We start from the raw sequence: 24,849 nt of genomic DNA on the forward strand, positions 1-24,849 counted from the left end.
GGGAAAAAAAGGGGGGGGGGATAAAAAGAAATTGTGGGGGGTCAATTTTTTCTCATTTCAGATTTCAGAAATTAAAAAGAATTATTCTTCAAAAATTATTTTTTTTTCAAATTTCAAATATTGAAAAATTTCAAGAAGTCTTTAATTGCACAGTATGGCGCATTAGATTTGTAGAATCTTTGATCACATTTATTTATTTGTTATGCCGAATCTAACAGTGTATTTAGATTTTTAATTTTGGGTCCAGTTTTCAAATTGGTCTACATTAAGGTCCAAAGGGTCCAAAATTAAACTTAGTTTGATTTTAACAAAAATTGAATTCTTGGGGTTCTTTGATATGCTGAATCTAAACATGTGTTTAGATTTTTGATTATGGGCCCAGTTTTCAAGTTGGTCCAAGATAGGGTCCAGTATTTAAACTTTGTTTGATTTCAACAAAAATTGAATATATGGGGTTCTTTGATATGCTGAATCTAAACATGTATTTAGATTTTTGATTATGGGCCCAGTTTTCAAGTTGGTCCAAATTGGGGTCCAAAATTAAACTTTGTTTGATTTCAACAAAAATTGAATATATGAGGTTCTTTGATATGCTGAATCTAACCATGTATTTAGATTTTCTATTTGTAGGCCCCGCTTTCAAATTGGTTCATATTGAGGTCAAAAGGGTCCAAAATTAAACTTTGTTTGATTTCATCAAAAATTGAATTATTGGGGTTCTTTGATATGCAAAATCTAACCGTGTTTTTAGATTTTTAATTTGGGTCCCGTTTATCAAATTGGTCTTCATTGAGGTCCAAAGGGTCCAAAATTAAACTTAGTTTGATTTTAACAAAAATTGAATTCTTGGGGTTCTTTGATATGCTGAATCTAAACATGTGTTTAGATTTTTGATTATGGGCCCAGTTTTCAAGTTGGTCCAAGTTGGGGTCCAAAATTAAACTTTTTTTGATTTCAACAAAAATTGAATATATGGGGTTCTTTGATTTGCTGAATCTAACCATGAATTTAGATTTTTTATTTGTGGGCCCCGCTATCAAATTGGTTCATATTGAGGTCAAAAGGGTCCAAAATTAAACTTTGTTTGATTTCATCAAACATTGAATTATTGGGGTTCTTTGATATTCCAAATCTAACAGTGTATTTAGATTTTTAATTTTAAGTCCTGTTTTTTAAATTGGTCTACATTAAGGTCCAAAGGGTCCAAAATTAAACTTATTTAGATTTTAGCAAAAATTGAATTCTTGGGGTTCTTTGATATGCTGAATCTAAACATGTGTTTAGATTTTTGATTATGGGCCCAGTTTTCAAGTTTGTCCAAGTTGGGGTCCAAAATTAAACTTTGTTTGATTTTAACAAAAATTGAATATATGGGGTTCTTTGAATTGCTGAATCTAACCATGTATTTTGATTTTGGACATTGGACCATAATAGGTAAATTAAAAAAATTCAAGTTCTTAGACCACATTCTTTCTGTGTCAGAAACCTATGCTGTGTCAAATATTTAATAACAATCCAAATTCAGAGCTGTATCAAGCTTGAATGTTGTGTCCATATTTGCCCCAACTGTTCAGGGTTCGACCTCTGCGGTCGTATCAAGCTGCGCCCCAGCGAAGCATTTTATTGTGTTTTGGTCTGTTTTTCAATTACCATAAGCAATAGGTCAGCCATAATTGGTGTATGAAAAATTGTAAGGTGTTTATGTCAGTCTAACAAGATTTATCTGACCTTGACCTCATTGTCATGAGTCTTTAAAAATGTCAAGTTTATTTGATACTTGTAGTAAAATCTTTATCTTTAAGACTTAAACATAAAATCAATGGTCAGTAAAGAAGGTGAGACATTTCAGCGTGTGCACTCTGGTTTTGCTATAGTTTTAGAATTAGGATTAAATTTTTGGGATCGTATAATGGTATGATGTCGTCCTCTGCGGCATCTGCGTCAGAAGACACATTGGTTTCCGGACAATAACTTTAGTTTAAGTGAATGGATCTCTATAAATTATTAAGAAGGTTCAATACCACAAAAGAAAGGTTGGGATTGATTTTGGGGATGATGGTCCCAACTGTTTAAGAATTAGGGGCCCATAACGGGCCCAAAACAAGCATTTTTCTAGTTTCAGGATAATAACTTGTGTATAAGTATTTCGATTGCTCTGAAATTGTACCACAATGTTTAATACCACAAGTAGAAGGTTGGGATTCATTTTAGGGGTTATGGGGCCAACAGTTTAGGAATTAAGGGCCAAAAGGGGCCAAAAACAAGCATTTTGTCTCGCTTGACGGAGTCAAAAAGCGAGACATAGGTATGCTGTTTCCGGCGGCGTTGGCAGCGGCGTCAACAATGTATTAGTTTGTGATTAGGTCTAGTTTATGGTGAACCACTAGTGGTAAGTTAAAGATATTTGGTATTCAGTTGTATTATTTGACCCCGCCCCCTCAGTTATGGTCTATTGACTTTTAAATTTTTGCTTAGTTTACATGTATTAGTTTGTGTTTAGGTTTGTTTAAAGGGAACTATACTTATGATAAGTCAATGGTATTTGGTATGCAGTTGTATTAGCATTGGCACATATCATTTCCATGGAGATTGTTTGGCCATGTACCTTCAGTCATGATTCATTGACTTTGAATATTTGCAAAACTTACATGTAAAAGTGTTGCTATTTTAATTTCAACATTTGCATTATCGAAATAACCAAAAAGCGAGACATATCTCTGTGATAACAGTTTATTCTTGTGTCCAGACAATAACTTGTGTGTAAGTGTATGGATCTCTCTGAAATTGTACTACAAGGTTCCATATAACAAAGGGAAGGCTGGGATTGAGTTTGGGGTTAATTGCCTCAAACAGGTAGGAATTTGGGGCCAAAAACAAGCATTTTTCTAGTTTCCAGACAATAACTTGTGTGTAAGTGTATGGATCTCTCTGAAATTGTACTACAAGTTTCCATACTACAAAGGAAAGGCTTGGATTGAATTTTGGGGTTATTGCTCCAAGGGGGGTTTCAAAAAGTTGGGGGGGGATTTTTTTCCCAATTTTTTTAAGGGATTCATATTTTTATTTCAAAATTTTTAAAATTTCGAATTTTTGAAAAGTTTCAAGATGAAATCTTCAGTTGCACAGTATTGCGCAATGGATTTATAAGATCTTTGACCACATTTATTTTGTGTCAGAAACCTATATTATGTCAAAAAATTGATCACAACCCAAATTCAGACAGTATCAAGCTTGAATATTGTGTCCAAATTTGCCCCAACTGTTCAGGGTGCGACCTCTGCGGTCGTATCAGGCTGCACTCAGAGAAGCATTTTATTGTTCAATAAATCAAAATTATCATATAACATTGTTTTCATTTTTCAGAGTAATGAATGATGAATTAGCTAGTGCAAAATCATTTTTTGCTATGCAGTATCAGGAATCCCAGAATGCACTGCAACAGTTATTAGACGAGAGACATGAATTGAGAACAAACATGGTAGAATGTAATAGGTAAATATTGTTTGATTTAAAAAGAATGGTTATTCTTTCCCCATACAGTTTAACATTTTCTAATATTCAAAGTGTGTTTCAAAAGATCTCAGTTCTTCATTGGTCAAAATTCAATTATGATGTAAATTTTCTTGCTTTTTACCTTTGTTTTGGCTGTTGTGATGTCATGAAAAAAAGTGACCATGTCTGATGAAGTCAAACAGAAAAACACAATCTTCAATATTTTTGCAGATCACTGCAAAAGAGAGATAAGTTTGTCTTCATTTCATAAAAAAAATTATCAGAGAAACAGATTCCATCACTGTATCTCTTTATGAATGTGTTGTAATGTTTTGCTATCAATGTACAAAAGGAGTCTTGAGATATGGGGTAAACATCAATCAAACAACACAAATGAACAAAAATGGTTAATCAGAATCCCTGCAGTCCTTAATTCTACATAATATGTTGTGAATTTGCCACAAATCTGTCCTTCTGTGAATAAATTCAAAAGAGACACCAAGTATATGGCCCCATACAAATTCTGCCCACTCATCTGTGAATTTGTAATTTTTCACTGGATCATTAAATAACCTGAGATTTTAGTTTATGACCTGGTTTTACTATTATACTCTAGTCTTTATATCATTGTCATGCCTCCAATACAAAATTTACACAGAGTTTTGACAATCTTCATGGACTACAGGAAGTTCAATACCTTAAATGACCCTTAAATACTAGTGAAAATAGTTAATAATAGCCACTTACCAATGACTTACTAGTTGTCTTGGTCATTTTACTATGACAGGTATCACTGGATTCATGAAAAGAAAATGATTTACTCCCAGTACTTAATCTGGTGATAAAAATGTATGCATACTTCCACTCTTATATTGGCCACTTTACTGAATAGATTTCATGCAGCACAATCATGAACAGTGCAGAATAAATGCGGTAAAATGCCAAGATTAAATTGTTTCCACAGAAAAATAAATATATTTTAGTTCTTTTTCAAGCTATAAGTATATAAAAGACCTCCCCCCACCCTAAAAAAAAATATATATGTAACACTCCCAAACGTGTCCTTCCCCCCAAACGTGTCCGATTCCCCCAAACGTGTCTATTCTCCCCAAACGTGTCCGTAATATTCAATATTCCCCAAACGTGTCCGATTTCATAACCCCAAAACGTGTCCAATAATTGTTATTCGCCGAAACGTGTCCACTATTTAACGCCAGAACGTCTCACGTCTTTTAGCGCTAATACATGTATGTCCTGAATGAATTCAATAACGCGTTTACGGCAATTCTATGATTGGGGGAAACAGTTGATGAGGTAGTAATTTATTAGCATTAGTTTGTTCAATGTCGGTTGTTAAAGATTATCATAATTGCAAATTTAATATGTAACATATGAATTAACTTTTGACTGAATTTGCTTATTGTCCAGTTGCAAGTATTTCATGCTCATTTAGAGCGAACATACAAATAAATCTAGTGCAGTTGAATTTTAAAATCGTTTACTATGTAAATTATGTGTTACTAATAAACTCCGACGATGCCTTTTATATTGATCATACGGCGGGCTTTTAGCAGAATTGACTTCCTCTTTTTTCAACAGTTCTGATATTTTAAAAGCTCTTCAAATCATAAACTGGTTTTCAGGTTTTTTAATAAATTTTAGGTTTCGAGCATCACTAAAGACACACGAACAAGAGAAATAACGTCCAGTGCCAAATATTTCATGCATTATTTTAACGACATTATTTATAATATGGATACGAATGATAGTTCATTTAAAGAAAAAAAAATGAAGGTTGATATGGACACGTTTGGGGGATTGGACACGTTTAGGTGTTTATTAAAAAATGGACACGTTTGGGCGTTCATACAAATGACACGCTTTGGCGCCCTTTTACATTAAGACTTGTTTTGCAGTTCAGTGACGTCATGTGGACACGTTTGGGTGCTTATTGTCCAGTTGCAATTATTTCATGCTCATTTAGAGCGAACATACAAATAATTCTAGTACCTATTGTAATATGGACACGAATGATAGTTCCAGTAAAAGAAAAAAAAAATTAAGCTTGATATGGACACGGTTGGGGGAATGGACACGTTTGGGCGTTTAGACAAATGACACGCTTTGCCACCCTTTTACACTTAGACATGTTTTGCAGTTCAGTGACGTCATGTGGACACGTTTGGGGGAATCGGACACGTTTGGGGGGAAGGACACGTTTCTGAGTGTTACATATATCCATTGTGTCAATTCATAAACAAAACTGTATTTACTTTTATCAATAAGTCTATTAAGCTAAAATGGAAGATTTGATTAACAGTTAAAATGTTTGATTGCTTTATTAGTCCCCTACCGATGAAGTCAAAGGGGACTTTAGGTTTGCACTCTGTCTGTTTGTCTGTCTGTCCATCCGTCAGTCCGGCAAATCAGTTTTTCACACTTTTTTTCTGCATGCTTAAAGATATTGATTTGATATTTGGGGTATTGTATTATCAAGACCGGTTACAGATCAAGTTCAAATTTTGATCCAGTCTGATGACTTTGTGCAGAGTTATGGTCCTTTGACTTAGAAAATTCACTAAAATAATCAGTTTTCCACATTTTTTTTTTGTCATTCTTGAAGATATTGATTTGATAATTAGTATATAGTTTTATCATGACAAGTTACGGTTCAAGTTGAACTTAAAAATTCACTCAAATAATCGCTTTTTGTCTCGCCTTGACGGAGTCAAAAAGCGAGACATAGGTATGCTGTTTCCGGCATCAGCGGCGTTGTCAACAATGTATTAGTTTGTGATGAGTCCTAGTTTATGGTGAACCACTAGCGGTAGGTCAATGATATTTGGTATGCAGTTGTATTAGCATTGGCACATCTCATTAGCATGGAGATTATTTGGCCCCGCCCCCTCAGTTATGGTCTATTGACTTTGAAACTTTGCTTAGTTTACATGTATTAGTTTGTGATTAGGTCAGTTTATGGGTAACCACTAGTGGTAGGTCAATGATATTTGGTATGCAGTTGTATCAGCATTTGCATATCTCATTTCCATGGAGATTATTTGGCCCCGCCCCCTCAGTCATGGTCTATTGACTTTGAAACTTTTGCTTAGTTTTCATGTATTAGTTTGTGATTTGGTCAGTTTATTGGGAACTACTAGTGGTAGGTCAATGATATTTGGTATGCAGTTGTATAAGCATTGGCATATCTGGAGATTATTTGGCTCGGCCCCCTCAGTCATGGTCTATTGACTTTGAAACATTTGCTTAGTTTACATGTATTAGTTTGTGATTAGGTCAGTTTAAGGGGAACCTTTAGTGGTAGCCGTATGCAGTTGTATAAGCATTAGTAAATCTCATTTCCTTGGAGAATATTTGGCCCAGCCCCCTCAGTCATGGTCTATTGACTTTGAAACTTTTGCTTAGTTTACATATATTAGTTTGTGATTAGATCAGTTTAAGATTAACTGCTAATGTTAAGTCAATGATATTTGGTATGCAAATTTATTGGCATTTGCAAGTCTCGTTGCCATTGAGATTATATAGCCCCACCCCCTCATCATGGTTCATTAACTTTGAAATTTTTACATAGTTTACAAGTTAATGTTTATGTTTAGGTTTGTTTAAAGGGTACGACTTATGATAAGTCAATGGTATTTGGTATGCAGTTGTATAATTAGCATTGGCACATTTCATTTCTATGGAGATTGTTTAGCCATGTACTTCAGTCAGGGTTCATTGACTTTGAATATTTGCATAACTTACATATTAAAGTAATACTATTTTAATTTCAAGATTTGCATTATCAAAATAACAAATAGGCGAGACATATATCTGTGTTAACAGTTTATGTGTTTTTAAAACCAATTTTTTCCGATGCATATAATGAGATGAATAACAAGATTTGCCTCCTGTATAAAAGAGATTTTACTGTTCAGGACTAAAAATTAATTCTGAGTAAATTTCAGTAGCATTCCAAAATTTGTTATAAGCTATATTTTCATCAAATAAAAGTAGAACAACCAAAAACGAGTTTATTTCACCCATTTTACGGAATTAGAAAACTCTTTATGCCAAAACAATGACTGGAATAAAAAAAATCAAAATATGTGATAAGGCTACTAGCAAATGTTTTTTTATAGCATATAACAAGGTCAAGGACAGACATATCTCTGTGTTAACAGTTTATCTGCACTTTTTTTCGTCATCCTTGAAAATATTGATTGGAAAATTGGTATATAGTTTTATCATGACAAGTTACAGATCAATTTCAAATTTTGTTCCGGTCTGATGATTTTGTGCAGAGTTATGAACCTTGGACTTAGAAAATTCACTTAAATAATCAGTTTTCAACACTTTTTTTTCGTCATGCTTGAAGATATTGACTTGATATTCGTTATATAGTTTACACCTTGACAAGTTATAGATCAAGTTACAATTTTGTTCAAATACAATGACATTTTAACTGGTAGGGGACTATGTATTGCCATGCAATACTCACAGAATGCTTGTTAATGATATTATTATAATGAAAAATCATTTTTGTAATTCCTGCTAGAAGAATCATGCTTTCACAAGAAATCTCCATATTTGTGAAAAAAAGTTTTGACCAGTTTTATAAGGCTCATTACGGATTTCAGAAATTGGTCATCCAAAAGTTTTGGAAAATGCAGGCATTTTCAATCTGTAGTATTAAACAAATTAAAACCTGTAACTTTATTTTGCAGATCTTTACAGCAGATTAGAGCAGCATTTGACCCCTTGAACATTCATAGGTCAGTCCCTCAGAACTCTAACAATAATCTGGACCTTGCCAAAGCTAATCATAATCTGTCAGAAAGCATTAAATATAGACTGTTACCCAGTAATAGGACTCCAGAGATCAGCATAAATATGGACCTTAGGTGGGAGGACACACTCACACATGCTGAGTCCTATGCTTATGAGGTTAGTAATCAATTATCTTGATTCATGTCGAATGCATAGTTTCATTAAATGGCGGCAATAGTTTCTTACAGTTATCCACTCATTAAAAATATGGAAATATTGGTCTAATAAAGGAGTGTTCTTATTAAAACAAATATTGTAAATTGTATTTTCTTGAAGGTGTAATAAAAATATATTGACAGTTTAATTGAGGTCTGGAGCTGGCATGTCAGTAACTGCTAGTAGTCTGTTGTTATTTATGTATTATTGTCATTTTGTTTATTTTCTTTTGTTTCCTATTCTGACATCGGACTCAGACTTCTCTTATACTGAGTTTTACTGTACGTACTGTTGTGCGTTTGTTTTTTCTACATTGGCTAGAGGTATAGGGGGAGGGTTGAGATCTCAAAAAACATGTTTAACCCCGCCGCATTTTTGCGTCTGTCCCAAGTCAGGAGCCTCTGGCCTTTGTTAGTCTTGTATCATTTTTAATTTTAGTTTCCTGTGTATAATTTGGAGTTTAGTTTGACGTCCATTATAACTGAACTAGTATACATATTTGTTTAGGGGCCAGCTGAAGGATGCCTTCGGGTGCGGGAGTTTCTCGCTGCATTGAAGACTCATTGGTGGCCTTTGGCTGTTGTCTGCTCTATGGTCGGGTTGTTGTCTCTTTGACCCATTCCCCATTTCCATACTCAATTTTATTACACTATATCCAAGTTTAATCAGTATTTAAGACTTAACAATTAATTGCATTAATTTTTCCATTTATAGAATAAGTTTGCCTGTTAGCATATTGCTGTATTCGCGAAATTATCAGATTGCATGTTTTCATGATACAACAACTATTCACTTCTACAATACTGTGCCAAGAGCTGTTGCCACTATTTCTACATAAGTATATAGTGATATCAATTTTATGAATGTTCACCAAAATTATCCAATCATGTTTGAAAACCTATTACTCCAGGTAATTTCTCAGTAATATATTGCCACTTGAAGTTAGATAAACAGTAACTATTAAATAAATTAAAAAGACAGACCAAAAATTCTTGAACACAAAGGAAGATTTGTCTAAAAATGTTTATTTATACAGATTTTTCACCTCACAACATTGTTTTGCAGATTTTGTCAAGAAGAATAACTACAGATGACATAAAATCACATCATCCAGCTATAGTATGTAACCCAGAGTCAGCAGTAGTACCAAGATATCATCCAAGAGCCAAATTTGACAATTTAACATTCAACTGTTGTCCTCATTGTGAAGGGGAAATAACTGCTGTATAATAACTAAGACTGTTTCTTTTAATGTGTTCTCCTGAAATATAATTTCATTGAGACTTTAAACATTTATTTTGTTGCTATTTTAATCATAACCATATATCTCAGTGATTTTGTGTCAGTAGGTAAAGGCAATTATTCATGTTATTGTTCCTGACCATTTTAGTGTGTGGACCATTAACAAATGAACTGACCACAAGAGTGTATTAACATATGATCCTTATAAGTACATTCTGGTTACTTGTAAAATAGTAACAAATATCAACATGATCAATATATTTAGTAAAATCATATGGTGACTTTTCCTCATTCAGCATATTTATTGCTAGTAGCCAAAGATCTTATAAAATGCCACAAGAAGATTTTACCTTTTATTTTAAATTTTAAAAGTAAAAAAAAACAACAACCAAGGGCTGTAAAGCCAGTCAAGGTTGTTAAACACTTCCATCATTAACCAAGGAATGGAAACCATTTTGAGTTGCAGCAAAAGAGATAACAGATCACATTTCCTTTAATATTTACCCAGAATTATGAAGACTAAGAAAAGTTAATTTCAATTGATGATCATATATTGAAATTAAGTCTGATGATATTTTTTGGTTGCCTCACAGCAAAGGTGTGACTTCTGTCTTACTTTGTCATTATCTGCGTCACACTTTTGTTTCAACTCCTTGACTTGTAGAGATTTTTCTACAGGACATGAAGTTGTGCACCTGCTATTATAATATATAATATATATGATATAACATGTTTGTACATATATGGTCCAAATACTGATTTGGCCTGTTTCAGACTTGATTTATTTTTTAAAAAAATATGTGCATAATATGCATATGATTAGTTTTGTGATGAAATTATTTGTAACACTTATGCAGAAATAAATAAGTGATAATTTTTATGTTGCTTGAATCAGAGTAACTGTTGCGGAATTCAATTATTACTTTTTGATAAGAATATTACATGGCAATTTTAAGTCATACATATGACAATTAATCCAACTTGATATATATATGTGAAAAAGGTCCGTATGTGAAAATTTCTACATTTGAATACAGTTGAAATTGCTATTGTGTAGAAATTATAATAGAGTAAGACAGTATATCCTATTTTTCTCTTTAATTTCAATAAACATTTGTTTTATTTTTTTTTCCTCTAATTATTAAAATAAGTTGGACTTAAAAAACAGATAGATAATCCAATACTAAAAAATGTTTTTTTTATCATAACCTTTCAGAGCTTATGCTATTGTTTACACTGTTGAAGGTTTATTGGGCATCTGTATGATGTTTTCATTATACATTTAGGTTTATTTATTGCTTTCTGGGTTTTTTTAATTTTATTTTGGAAAAGGGTATTGTCTCATTGGTAATTACATTACATCTCCCTTTTTAGCTCACCTGGCTCAAAAGGGCCAAGTGAGCTTTTCTCATCACTTGGTGTCCGTCGTCTGTTAACTTTTACAAAAATCTTCTTCTCTGAAACTACTGGGTCAAATTAAACCAAACTTGGCCTAAATCATTTTAGGGAATCTAGTTTAAAAAATATATCTGATGACCCCCGCCCATCAACCAAGATGGCTGCCATGGCTAATAATAGAACATGGGGGTAAAATGCAGTATTTTGCTTATATCTCTGAAACTAAAGCAAATCTGACAAAGGGTAAAAATGTTTATCAGGTCAAGATCTATCTGTAATTTTCAGACACATCAGACAACCCATGGTTGGGTTGCTGCCCCTGAATTAGTAATTTTAAGGAAATTTTGCAGTTTTTGGCTATTATGTTGAATATTATAGTAGATAGAGATAAACTGTTAACAGCAAAGTAAAATCTAGAAATAAGTCAACATGACCAAAATGGTCAATTGACTCCATAAAGAGTAATTGCCCTTTAAAGTCAATTATTCACAATGTTTCATAAATTTTTGTAATCTTTTACAAAAATCTTCTCCTCTGAAACTATGTGGCCAAATTAAACCAAACTTGGCCTAAATCATCCTTAGGGTATCTAGTTTAAAAAATATATCTGATGACCCCACCCATCAACCAAGATGGCCACCATGGCTATAAATAAAACATGAGGGGTAAAATGCAGTTTTTGGCTTATATCGCTGAAACTAAAGCATTTAGAGCAAAACTGACATGGAGCAAAAATGTTCATCAGGTCAAGATCCATCTGCTCTGAAATTTTCAGACGCATCAGACAACCTGTTGTTGGGTTGCTGCCCCTGAATTGGTAATTTTAAGGAAATTTTGCAGTTTTTGGTTATTATCTTGAATATTATTATAGATAGAGATAAACTGTAAATAACAATTATATTCAGAGAGGGGTCTCCTTGTCAAGCTTCTTTCATGTTCAGCAAAGTAAGATCTACAAATAGGTCAACATGACCAAAATGGTCAATTGACCCCTTGAGGAGTTATTGCCCTTTATAGTCAATTTTTAACAATTTATTTGTAAATTTTTGTAATCTTTTACAAAAATCTTCTCCTCTGAAACTACCGAGACAAATTTAACTAAACTTGGCCACAATCATCATTAGAGTATGTGGTTTTAAAAATGTGTTTGATGACCCCACCTACCAACCAATATGGCCGACATGGCTAAAAATAGAACATAGGGGTAAAATGCAAATTTTATCTATTATTTTTTGAACCGTTGTAAATAAAGAAAATCTGAAAGTAGCAAAAATGTTCAGAATATTATGAGCTCTAACAATTGTCCATATACGTCAAAACTGTTAGACAAATTTTTATAGGAGTTATTGCCCATATAAAATGACAAATTTTACCATTTTTTTTCATTTTTGCCTATTATGAAAACTATGATATTTGGAGAGAAACATTTTTATTCCATTATGCCTTATATGATTTAAATTATAATAGATAAATAAACACTTTTAATCACAAAAATGATTAGCAAGGCAAGATCTATTAAAAAGTCAAATTTTGCCGATATAGTTAGTAGACTCACTCTTCATAGGTGTGATTGCCTTTAGATGAGGATTTTTTTACCCTCTTTTGTGTTTTGAGCAAAAACTAAAGAAGATAGAGAGAGAACCTAAACAGACTAAAAGATCAGTAATACAAGATCAACAAAATAGAGATTTTTGTCATGAAGTGTATTCTCATCTACAATGTTGGAGAGTGTCCTTTGTTTGATATGCACATATACCAAGGTGAGCGACACAGGCTATTTAGAGCCTCTAGTTTTATGTTAAAGTAATTTGAAAACTTAAATATTGAATTATCATTTATGCTTTATGGTGTTTTTCCTGCTGTAGCTATATAAGGTACCGTATAGCGGGTTATTTTTGCGGGGTGTTTATTTTCGCTTATTTTGGCGGGTCAGGGGAAATCGCGAAAAATAAATTCTGCGAAAATTTATGCATACGTTCGATACTTTCTAATAGCTAAAGCGTTTTTGGAAAATATCTATTTTTTCCTGTTCGACGGATCAATAACGGTTTATGTTAATTAAAACAACAAAGGCCAAAGGTCATTTTTCACTGGCTGTCAGGTGTTAATTAGTTTATTCATTACATAATAAAATAAATAATGATATAAGAGTGTAAGGTACGCTGTCAGGTATTTTATCCTGTCAAATCATATAAAAGTTGCAAGTCACTCATGATAATTTTATAATCTAATTAATACATCAAAGGTCCGGTCAATTTCCTAACTAATCAACCGTAACATTTACAAGAAGATTGTACACCTGTGACAAATAACTATGTACCAGTATTCTATTGATTAACTGTATGCAGGTCATGCACCTAAAACAAACATTTAACCATAACAATAGACCCTTGTTTGTCAATTTTTACAACTTTTTAACTGCAACTATTTCAGTATCTGCCAAAATATTTAATTGTGATTAAAGAATCCGCCAAAATAAAAACCGCCAAAATTTTCATATACTTTAATGCTCCTAAATAGCGAAATTTTACACCCGCGAAAATAACCCGCTATATGGTATTTTACCATTCTTCATCAGAGAAATGATTTATTTCAGTATTCTATGTGGATCTATACATATACACTGGGTTTAAAATGATGTAAAAATTGTAAATCACCCTGCAAAAAATATACTTTTAACTATATACTTATATAATCAGGAGTTATATATATAAGTATTGTTATATTAGTGTGTCAATAGAAAATGTGTACATATTTGATGTGTAATTTAAGTGAAATATTTTCTGACTTTATTGGAGAAGTATTAGGTATTATATATTCATTCCAAATTATTTGTACTAAAAACTTGTGTGTCATTTTGTTGAAAAGAGATGGTATGAAGACTGCAATAATTACAGAAAATATCTATTTAATGCTTTGAAAATATCATTAGCAAAGTGCCAATTTTACATGATTTCTATACAAATGTACATCTATTTTGAATCGAAATTGTTTATTTTAGACTTTTTATAATTTGGATATAAGTTTTAGTATGTTCTAAATCAAAATGACAATTTGAGTCAAATTAGTGAACATGAATTTGACAGCTAATGCTCCTTTAATAGTTTGTTGAACAATTTTTATATTATTAGTTAAGGTTTCAAACATATACAGTCACTTGTAGAAAAATTGTCTGTTTCAACAGTTTATTGTAGCAAAGATTGCATTGTGAAAGCAACAAAAATTATTCTAAAGTTTTGGTAAAATTTAGAATATTCAAAAGTTTTATGATTTTATAAAATGATTTGTAGATACCAGAAAGAAATATAAACTATTACGTATGAAACACCCATCCCACCACTAAAGATTTTTGTAGCTTCATCATACGTATTCAATCATTGAAAACTAAATGACTGTTATATAGTTTAATTCATTTTAAATGCTAATTGTTCTTCATTGATGTTCATTCTGAATTTATTACATGTTATTTGTCGATGATATTTATGAGACAGCATTATTGTATTGCCATTACTATACATTTGGAAGAGTGGTGGTACAATTGTTATTTGCAATATCTGTTATAAATAAATTGTTGACCATTTAAGTATTTGTTTTCTTATTTTTATATGACCGCAAAAAAATTTTTGTGGTCGTATATTGGCATGACGTTGGCGTCGTCGTCGTCGTCGTCCGGCGTCGTCGTCCGAAGACAAATTAGTTTTCGCACTCTAACTTTAGTTTAAGTGAATGGATCTCAATGAAATTTTACCATAAGGTTCAATACCACAAAAGGAAGGTGGGGATTGATTTTGGGGGTCGTCGTACTAACAGTTAAGGAATTAGGGGCCAAAAGGGGCCAAAAAAAAGCATTTTTGTAACTTCCAGACATAACTTGTGTGTTAGTGTATGGATCTCTCTGACATTGTACCACAAGGTTCCATATCACAAAGGGAATGCTGGGATTGATTTTGGGGGTAATTGCCTCCAAATTTTAGGAATTAGGGGCCAAAAAGGGGCAAAAAACAAGCATTTTTCTAGTTTCATGACAATAACTTGTGTGTAAGTGTATGGATCTCTTTGACATTGTATCACAAGGTTCCATATCACAAAGGGAATACTGGGATTGATTTTTGGGGTAATTTCCTTCAAATTTTTGGAATTAGGGGCCAAAAAGGGGCAAAAAACAAGCATTTTTCTAGTTTCATGACAATAACTTGTTTGTAAGTGTATGGATCTTTATGAAATTGTACTACAAGGTTCCATATCACAAAGGGAAAGCTGGAATTGAGTTTGGGGGTAATTGCCCAAAAAGTTTAGGAACAAGGGGCCAAAAAGGGGCAAAAAATAAGCATTTTTCTAGTTTCCAGACAATAACTTGTGTTCAAGTGTATGGATCTCTCTGAAATTGTACTGAAAGGTACCATACCACAAAGGGAAGGCTGAGATTGATTTTGGGGGTAATTCCCTCAAAATTTTAGTAATTAGGGGCCATAAAAGGGCAAAAAAAACAAGCATTTTTCTAGTTTCAAGACAATAACTTGTGTGTAAGTGTATGGATCTTTATGAAATTGTACTGCAAGGTTCCATATCACAAAGGGAAAGCTGGGTTTGAGTTTGGGGGTAATTGCCCTAAACGTTTAGGAATTTGGGGCCAAAAAGGACCAAAAAAACAAGCATTTTTCTAGTTTCCAGACAATAACTTGTGTTCAAGTGTATGGGTCTCTGTGAAATTGTACTGCAAGGTACCATTCCACAAAGGGAAAGCTGGGATTGAGTTTGGGGGTGATGAATCATAAGGGGGTTCAAAAAATTGGGGGGGGGGGATTTTTTTTTTCATTTTTTTTCTTTAAAATTTTCAATTTTAAATTGGTTATTTCTGATTTATATATAAAAGCAAATAATAATGATATGGTTTGAATAGCATACATGAGAACCTCCCGACGGGAGTACAATAATCCCGTTTTCAGGGGTCTCCTCCCGACCTCCCGTTGAAGAGGGAAAAATCCTGTGTATGAATGCCAACATATCATCTCAGGCATCTGGTGTAACTGACATTACCTGAAGTTATATTTTACCTGTAAATCAATTAACATGCATAATTATATGGCTTCACTTGTCAGCTTGGGTGTCAAACATACTGGTAATCAACGATTTTTACCTCAGGCTAACTGCGGTTGTGTAACAAAAACTGTGTATTTATTTGGTTACTTCCCTTGATTTATCCTGTTTTAAGTTTCTTTCCTTTTAATAATGAAAATTTTTAAAAGAATATAAATAAAATATAAATTGAACAAATAATCATAAAAGGATGGTAATTAAATGATTTTAAATGTCTTAGGACAAATAAAAAAATAATAATTTGAAAATTATTTGAGGATTCTATACTTCCTTTCAAGGTTTAAATTGAAATTTATATAATAACTATGACCCTTATTTTACAGATAGAATGATTTTCTAAGTATGCAAATAAAACTATTTGCAAGATAAAAAAAAAAAAATAAATAAAAACTATATGCAGATAGTTAAACAAATGTTCTGGTTGCAACGATTGTTTTATAGAATATGAAGTAAAAAAATTAAAGAACATACTGATAAAAAACAATGTTAGATTGAACATGTAGAATATAAAGATGGAGAAACTTTATAAGTACAAGGGTACTATAAACATAATAAATTGGATGGAAAGTTGAAGAAAACACACTTTAAAAGACCATTTTTACAGCACACGGTTACATTTACAACAAAATTAATGTCGATTAAAACCTCCTGATCTGAGTCCTAATCTCCTGACCAAAATTTCCCAATCTCCTGATCTGAGTTTCACAGTCCATCACATGTATGAATAGGTAAATAAAAAAATTTTAAGTTCTTAGACCACTTTCATTCTGTGTCAGAAACCTATGCTGTGTCAAATATTTAATTGCAATCCAAATTCAGTGCTGTATCAAGCTTGAATGTTGTGTCAATACTTGCCCCAACTGTTCAGGGTTCGACCTCTGCGGTCGTATCAAGCTGCGCCCCAGCGAAGCATTTTATTTGATAAACTTATAATTTTCTACAAATCAGCATTCCTTTTTCCAAAATTATTTTTACAATCGCAAAATGTATAATGGTATGAAGTTGACGTTGTCCAATTGCGATTGTATAAAAAATTTTAGGAGGTTGGGATTGATTTTGGGGGTTATTGTCCAAACCATATTTTTCTTGTTTCAGGACAGTAACTTGTGTATAAGTGTATGGATATCTTTGAAATTGTACCACAAGGTTCCATACCACAAAAGGAAGGTTGGGATTGATTTTGGGGGTTATTGTCCAAACCTTAAAGGAATTAGGGGCCTCTTGTTTTTATTTTGTTTAAATTTTTTGATTGACCAGATAACAATATTAACATTAATAATATGTAAAATTATGTATATCTTTAAATGCTTGGTTATTGATTAGTTAAATTGCTGAAAAAATTCCGTATATCAGATTTATTTCATGTCAGCTTTTTATACGACCGCAAAAATTAAAATTTTTTTGGTCGTATATTGGTATGACGTTGGCGTCGTCGTCGTCGTCGTCGTCGGCGTCGTCCGGCGTCGTCCGAAGACACATTGGTTTTCGCACTCTAACTTTAGTTTAAGTGAATGGATCTCCATGAAATTTTACCATAAGGTTCAATACCACGAAAGGAAGGTTGGGATTGATTTTGGGGGTTATGGTACCAACAGTTAAGGAATTAGGGGCCAAAAAGGGGCCAAAAATAAGCATTTTTGTAACTTCCAGACAATAACTTGTGTGTAAGTGTATGGATCTCTCAGACATTGTACCACAAGGTTCCATATCACAAAGGGAATGCTGTAATTGATTTTGGGGGTAATTGCCTCAAAATTTTAGGAATTAGGGGCCAAAAAAGGGGCAAAAAACAAGCATTTTTCTAGTTTCATGACAATAACTTGTGTGTAAGTGTTTGGATATTTCTGAAATTGTACTACAAGGTTCCATATCACAAAGGGAAAGCTTGAATTGAGTTTGGGGGTAATTGCCCGAAACGTTTAGGAATTGGGGGCCAAAAAGGGGCCAAAAATAAGCATTTTTCTAGTTTCCAGACAATAACTTGTGTTCAAGTGTATGGATCTCTCTGACTTGTACTGCAAGGTACCATACCACAAAGGGAAGGCTGGTATTGAGTTTGGGGGTGATGAATCATAAGGGGGTTCAAAATATTTGGGAGGGGGGATTTTTTGTTTTTCTTTTTTTTTTTTTCTTCCGTTTTTTTTTCTTTTAAAATTTTCCATTTTAAGTTGGTTATTTCTGATTAATATTTAAAAGCAAATAATAATGATATGGTAGGAGATACACACCAAACAGGATGTGTAAATTATTATATAATAAGTATTGTGCAATAGCAAGAAATTTTCAATTGCACAGTATTGCACAATAGCAAGAAATCTTCAATTGCACAGTATTGCGCAATAGCAAGAAATCTTCAATTGCACAGTATTGCGCAATAGCAAGAAATATCCAATAGCACAATATTGCGCAATAGCAAGAAATTGTCAATTGTACAGTATTGCGCAATAGCAAGAAATATTCAATTGCACAGTATTGTGCAAAAGAAGATACTTCGTATAAATTGCTTATTTCTTGATCAATTTCAATGGGGTTTTATTCTTGAATTCTTGGGGTTCTTTAATATGCTGGATCTAACCGTGTATTAAGTTTTTGGATTTTGGGCCCCATTTTTAAATTGGTCCACATTGAGGTCCAAAGGGTCCAAAATTTAACTTTGTTTGATTTCATCAAAAATTGAATTATTGGGGTTCTTTGATATGCCGAATCTAACCGTGTGTTTAGATTCTTAATTTTTGGTTCCGTTTTCAAATTGGTCTACATTAAGGTCCAAAGGGTCCAAAATTAAACTTAGTTTGATTTTAACAAAAATTGAATTTTTAGGGTTCTTTGATATGCTGAATCTAAACATGTGTTTAGATTTTTATACGACCGCAAAAAAAAAAATTTTGTGGTCGTATATTGGTATGACGTTGGCGTCGTCGTCGTCGTTGTCGTCGTCCAGCGTCGTGTGGATCTCTATGAAATTTTACCATAAGGTTCAATACCACAAAAGGAAGGTGGGGATTGATTTTGGGGGTTATGGTACCAACAGTTAAGGAATTAGGGGCCAAAAAGGGGCCAAAAATAAGCATTTTCTAGTTTCCAGACAATAACTGTGGAACAGTGTATGGATCTCTCTGAAATTATACTACAAGTTTCCATACCACAAAGGGATGGTTAGGATTTGCTTTGGGGGGTTATTGCTCAAACCGTTTAAGAATTAGGGGCAAAAAAGGGGGAAAAACAAGGTTGTCCTCATTAATGGACAAATACTTTAGTACAAAACATAATTTAAAGCAGTGTAAGGGAGATAAATCAAATACATCATTGAAATTATCTCCCTTACACTGCTTTTAAATTATGTATAAAGTAATGGTTAATGAACAATTAAGATAATTTAAAACAGTGTAAGGGAGGTAATCCAAATACAACGTTTTGGTTACTTCCCTTACACTGCTTTTAAATTATGTTTAAAGAAATGCATATTTATAAAGGAAGACCAGTATGGCGCATTAGATTTGTAAAATCTTTGACCACATTTATTTATTTGTTATGCCGAATCTAACCGTGTATTTAGATTTTTAATTTTGGGTCCAGTTTTCAAATTGGTCTACATTAAGGTCCAAAGGGTCCAAAATTAAACTTTGTTTGATTTTAACAAAAATTGAATATATGGGGCTCTTTGATATGCTGGATCTAAACATGTATTTAGATTTTTGATTTTTGGCCCAGTTTTCAAGTTGGTCCAAATTGGGGTCCAAAATTAAACTTTGTTTGATTTCAACAAAAATTGAATATATGGGGTTCTTTGATATGCTGAATCTAACCATGTATTTAGATTTTTTATTTGTGGACCCCACTATCAAATTGGTTCATATTGAGGTCAAAAGGGTCCAAAATTAAACTTTGTTTGATTTCATCAAAAATTGAATTATTGGGGTTCTTTGATATGCCAAATCTAACCGTGTATTTAGATTTTCAATTTTGGGTCCCGTTTTTTAAATTGGTCTACATTAAGGTCCAAAGGGTCCAAAATTGAACTTAGTTTGATTTTAACAAAAATTGAATTCTTGGGGTTCTTTGATATGCTGAATCTAAACATGTGTTTAGATTTTTGATTATGGGCCCAGTTTTCAAGTTGGTCCAAGTTGGGGTCCAAAATTAAACTTTGTTTCATTTCAACAAAAATTGAATATATGGGGTTCTTTGATATGCTGAATCTAAACATGTATTTAGTTTTTAGATTTTTGGCCCAGTTTTCAAGTTGGTCCAAATTGGGGTCCAAAATTAAACTTTGTTTGATTTCAACAAAAATTGAATATATGGGGTTCTTTGATATGCTGAATCTTACCATGTATTTAGATTTTTTATTTGTGGGCCCGCTATCAAATTGGTTCATATTGAGGTCAAAAGGGTCCAAAATTAAACTTTTTTTTTGTTTGGTTTCATCAAAAATTTAATTATTAGGGTTCTTTGATATGCCAAATCTAACCGTGTATTTAGATTTTTAATTTTGGGTCCCGTTTTTTAAATTGGTCTACATTAAGGTCCAAAGGGTCCAAAATTAAACTTAGTTTGATTTTAACAAAAATTGAATTCTTGGGGTACTTTGATCTGCTGAATCTAAACATGTGTTTAGATTTTTGATTATGGGACCAGTTTTCAAGTTTGTCCAAGTTGGGATCCAAAATTAAACTTTGTTTGATTTCAACAAAAATTGAATATATGGGGTTCTTTGATATGCTGAATCTAACCATGTATTTTGATTTTGGACATTGGACCATAATAGGTAAATTAAAAAAAATGAAGTTCTTAGACCACTTTCTCTCTGTGTCAGAAACCTATGCTGTGTCAAATATTTAATCACAATCCAAATTCAGAGCTGTATCAAGCTTGAATGTTGTGTCCATACTTGCCCCAACTGTTCAGGGTTCGACCTCTGCGGTCGTATCAAGCTGCGCCCAGCGAAGCATTTTATTCCCATTTGATGTCAGAACTGGCAGGTTAATCTTTCACTATGTATTATTTTCACTGATTTTGAAAATACACAGGAATAAATCACTTTAGTATATTATGATTACGATGTAAACCACATAAACTTGATTGACTGACAGAGAATCAGGAACAAAAAAAATACTACGACTACTAGGGGGTATTTAACAACCTTGTCTACCCATGAGGTTCTCACTCTGTTGGTAGTTAAAGCTCTGATGCTCTGTAGCAAAATTCGAGAAATATTAATACATATTATTGGAAGAACATTCAAGGAAAGTAAATTATGTGCATCCCGGCATGCTAAATAAGTAAAGGATATGATAATTTTTAAGAAGCATATTTATGCACATTTTCGTGTAAATGTGATTTATTTTTATTTTATTTTAAATTCTATGCAAAATAGATTGTCGTTAATTAACATTTATCAACATGTCACTGATTGCTGTGTTGTCAAAAGGTATGCCATGTATGATTAGCAAATTTAACTATTATGAAAACAGATTTTATTAAATATGTTTCCATATAATTTATTTCACATTTACGGTGAACAACGTTTGCTCATCAATTTTGTGTATACTTGATATTAACATTAACAGTATAATGTATGAAACATTTAAACAGCGATAAATCTTTGAATATGCATGTAAATTTACATGGTGTCAAATTTTCACGTTTTCAAAAGCTGCCTTAAACAAAGCGAAAATTAAATACAAACAAACAAAAAATTAAAACACTGTAGTATGTACTTTTTAGTCCCCTATCGACGAAGTCGAAGGGGACTTGAGGTTTGCACTCCGTCTGTCTGTCCATCCGTCAGTCCGGCAAATCAGTTCTCCAGTTTTTTCTTCATGCTTTAAGATATTGATTTGATATTTGGTGTATTGTTTAATCATGACAAGTTACAGATCAAGTTCGAATTTTGTTCCGGTCTGACGATTTTGTGCAAAGTTATGGTCCTTGAACTTAGAAAATTCACTCAAATAATCAGTTTTTCACACTTTTTTTGTCATGCTTGAAGATATTGATTTGATATTTGTTGTATTGTTTAATCATGATATGGACAAATTACAGATCAATTTTGAATTTTGTTCAGTCTAATGATTTTGTGCAGAGTTATGGTCCTTGGACTTAGAAAATTCACTCAAATAATCAGTTTTCCTCACTATTTTTCGTCATGCTTGAAGATATTGATTTGATTTGATTGGTGTATTGTTTAATCATGACAAGTTAAAGATCAAGTTCAAATTTTGTTCCAGTCTGATGATTTTGTGCAGAGTTATGGTCCTTCACTCAAATAATCAATATTCCACATTTTGTTTTCGTCATGCTTGAAGATATTGACTTGATATTTGTTATATAGTTTACACCATGACAAGTTATAGATCAAGTTAGCATTTTGTTCCAGTACAATGAATTTTTAACCAGTAGGGGACTATTTATTGCCAGGCAATACTCACAGAATGCTTGTTTGCAGATAAGTTTAAATCTTTTTTGTGAAAAAAAGTGAGACTGCCAGTTTTAAAAATATGTGGAAATGTAATACACCCATAATTAAATGGCAAGCTTATGAACTAACAAACTCAGGTTCAATTATGTTAGCAGTAGAGTCTGATTTCAGGGAATGTCTGTTGTAAAGTTTGTTATTACTGTAACTTTGTTACATTTAGAATGTTGTTAGAGCATGACTAAGCAACTATCTAAGCTCCCTTGACCAAAAGGACCAATGTGTAATATTGCCATTTTCTGGCATCTGTAGTAGATGTAAATAACACTTTATTAATTTATTGCATTCACAGTACTTTTAGTAGGTCATCCATCTCCTGTAGTAGGTTATCCAATATCCAACTTCTGGCATCTGTAGAAGGGTATCCCTCGACTGGCATCTGTAGTAAGGTATCTTTCAACTTGCATCTGTAGTAGGTTATCCATCTTCTGGCATCTCAAGAAGGTTATCCGTCTCCTGGCATCTGTATTAGGTTATCCATCTTCTTGTATCTGTAGTAGATTATCCATCTTCTGGTATCTGTAGTAGGTTATCCCTATTCTGGAATCTGTAGTAGGTTATCAATCTTCTGGCATCTGTAGTAGGTTACCAATCTTCTGGCATCTGTAGTAGGTTATCCATCTTCTTGTATCTATTGTAGGTTATCCATCTTCTTGTATCTGTAGTAGGTTATCCATCTTCTGGCATCTGTAGTAGGTTACCAATCTTCTGGCATCTGTAGTAGGTTATCCATCTTCTTGTATCTGTAGTAGGTTATCCCTCTTCTGTTTTCTATAGTAGGTTATCCTTGTTCTGGCATCTTTAGTAGGTTGCCCATCTTCTGGCATCTGTTGTAGGTTATCCATCTTCTTGTATCTATAGTAGGTTATCCATCTCCTGGCATCTGTAATAGGTTATCCCTCGTCTGTTATCTGAAGTAGGTTATCCATCTTTTTGTATCAGTAATAGGTTATCAATCTTCTGGTATCTGTAGTAGGTTCTCCATCTTCTGGCATCTTTAGTAGGTTATCCATCTTCTGGCATCTGTAGTAGGTTATCCATCTTCTGGTATCTGTAGATGGTTATCCATCTTCTGGCATCTGTAATATGTTATTTATCTCCTGGAATCTGTAGTAGGTTATCCATCTTCTGGCATCTGTAGTAGGTTATCCCTCTTCTGGCAGGCATCTGTAGTAGGTTATCCATCTTCTGTTATCTGTAGCAGTTTGTCCATCTTCTGGTATCTATAGTAGATTTCCCGTCTTATAAAGATAGGGAGATATGGCAGGATTGCCAATTGGACATCTTTACCCCAGACATGAAAGGACGAGGGTGTTCAGTCTATAAGTTTACTCAATGATTTATTTGTTTGTTCATTTAATGAGTTTTTCAAAATGTTTTTTATCCATTTATTTTGTTTATATTTATTTATCTATTACCGCTTGGTCGGTAGAAATTGGAACCAGCTCTCTTACTATATGGCATCCGCGATCATGCAAGGTGTATCAAATACGCAATCCATCGTTCGGAAGGTTAGATTGGTTGACTGTTGCATGCCTAATGTCCAGTGGCAAATAATTGGTACATATTCAGGAAAATCTAACAAACAATACAATAGTTTGGTTCTCCACGGCTAATCATACAGATTTATTAATTACATTGACAGGGTATATTGGAGCCCATATCCCTTGAAAAAACTGATTAAACAAAACGAAGATCGTAATTGATGTGGAAATCGGTACACTCCAATATCTAATTGTTATTCGAGCTTCACAGGGGGTAATATTACCTATCGGTGCCATATATCCCCTGTCACACAGTCATGATCCCGAATAACATATAAGCATTTATTATATGTTTGTGGTTTCACCAAGTAAACCCTACACGAGGTTTATGACTTTGGAACGGCGCAGGTAAGAGCTCAACCCACAACCTTATTAATCTCGATCAGTGGACATACTTAAATACATGCCTCCTAAAATTACGTAGGCTTCATTATTCGTGTCCTGTGGGCAGTTCCCTGTTTCTTTGCAGTAAATCTAACTGCTTTGGTTGCAGTCGTTTGATTGATTTTCTCCCACCATGACGTACATTTTTTTAAAGAACATACAATAAAAATCAGTAAAGGAAAAACACTTAACTCTAAAATAGCAGTATAATAGATAACAAGAGCACACAAT

The 24,849-nt window shown here is 33.1% G+C and overlaps 1 protein-coding gene across 3 annotated transcripts in view; it reads left to right on the forward strand.

Annotated features, from left to right (window-relative positions):
- The window catches only part of LOC127737940 (golgin-45-like), a 35,178-nt gene extending 20,480 nt beyond the window's left edge, over positions 1-14,698 (forward strand). For all 3 annotated transcript variants that reach the window (XM_052248904.1, XM_052248903.1, XM_052248905.1), the window contains exons 5-7: positions 3,364-3,492; positions 8,217-8,436; positions 9,541-14,698. In XM_052248904.1, coding sequence (XP_052104864.1) covers positions 3,364-3,492; positions 8,217-8,436; positions 9,541-9,705 — 514 coding nt within the window. In that variant the 3' untranslated portion in view covers positions 9,706-14,698. The remainder of the gene's footprint in view (positions 1-3,363; positions 3,493-8,216; positions 8,437-9,540) is intronic.
- The last annotated feature ends 10,151 nt before the right edge of the window (positions 14,699-24,849 follow it).

Source organism: Mytilus californianus, unplaced genomic scaffold (assembly GCF_021869535.1).
Source record: "Mytilus californianus isolate M0D057914Y unplaced genomic scaffold, xbMytCali1.0.p SCAF_4, whole genome shotgun sequence".
NCBI lineage: Eukaryota > Metazoa > Mollusca > Bivalvia > Mytilida > Mytilidae > Mytilus > Mytilus californianus.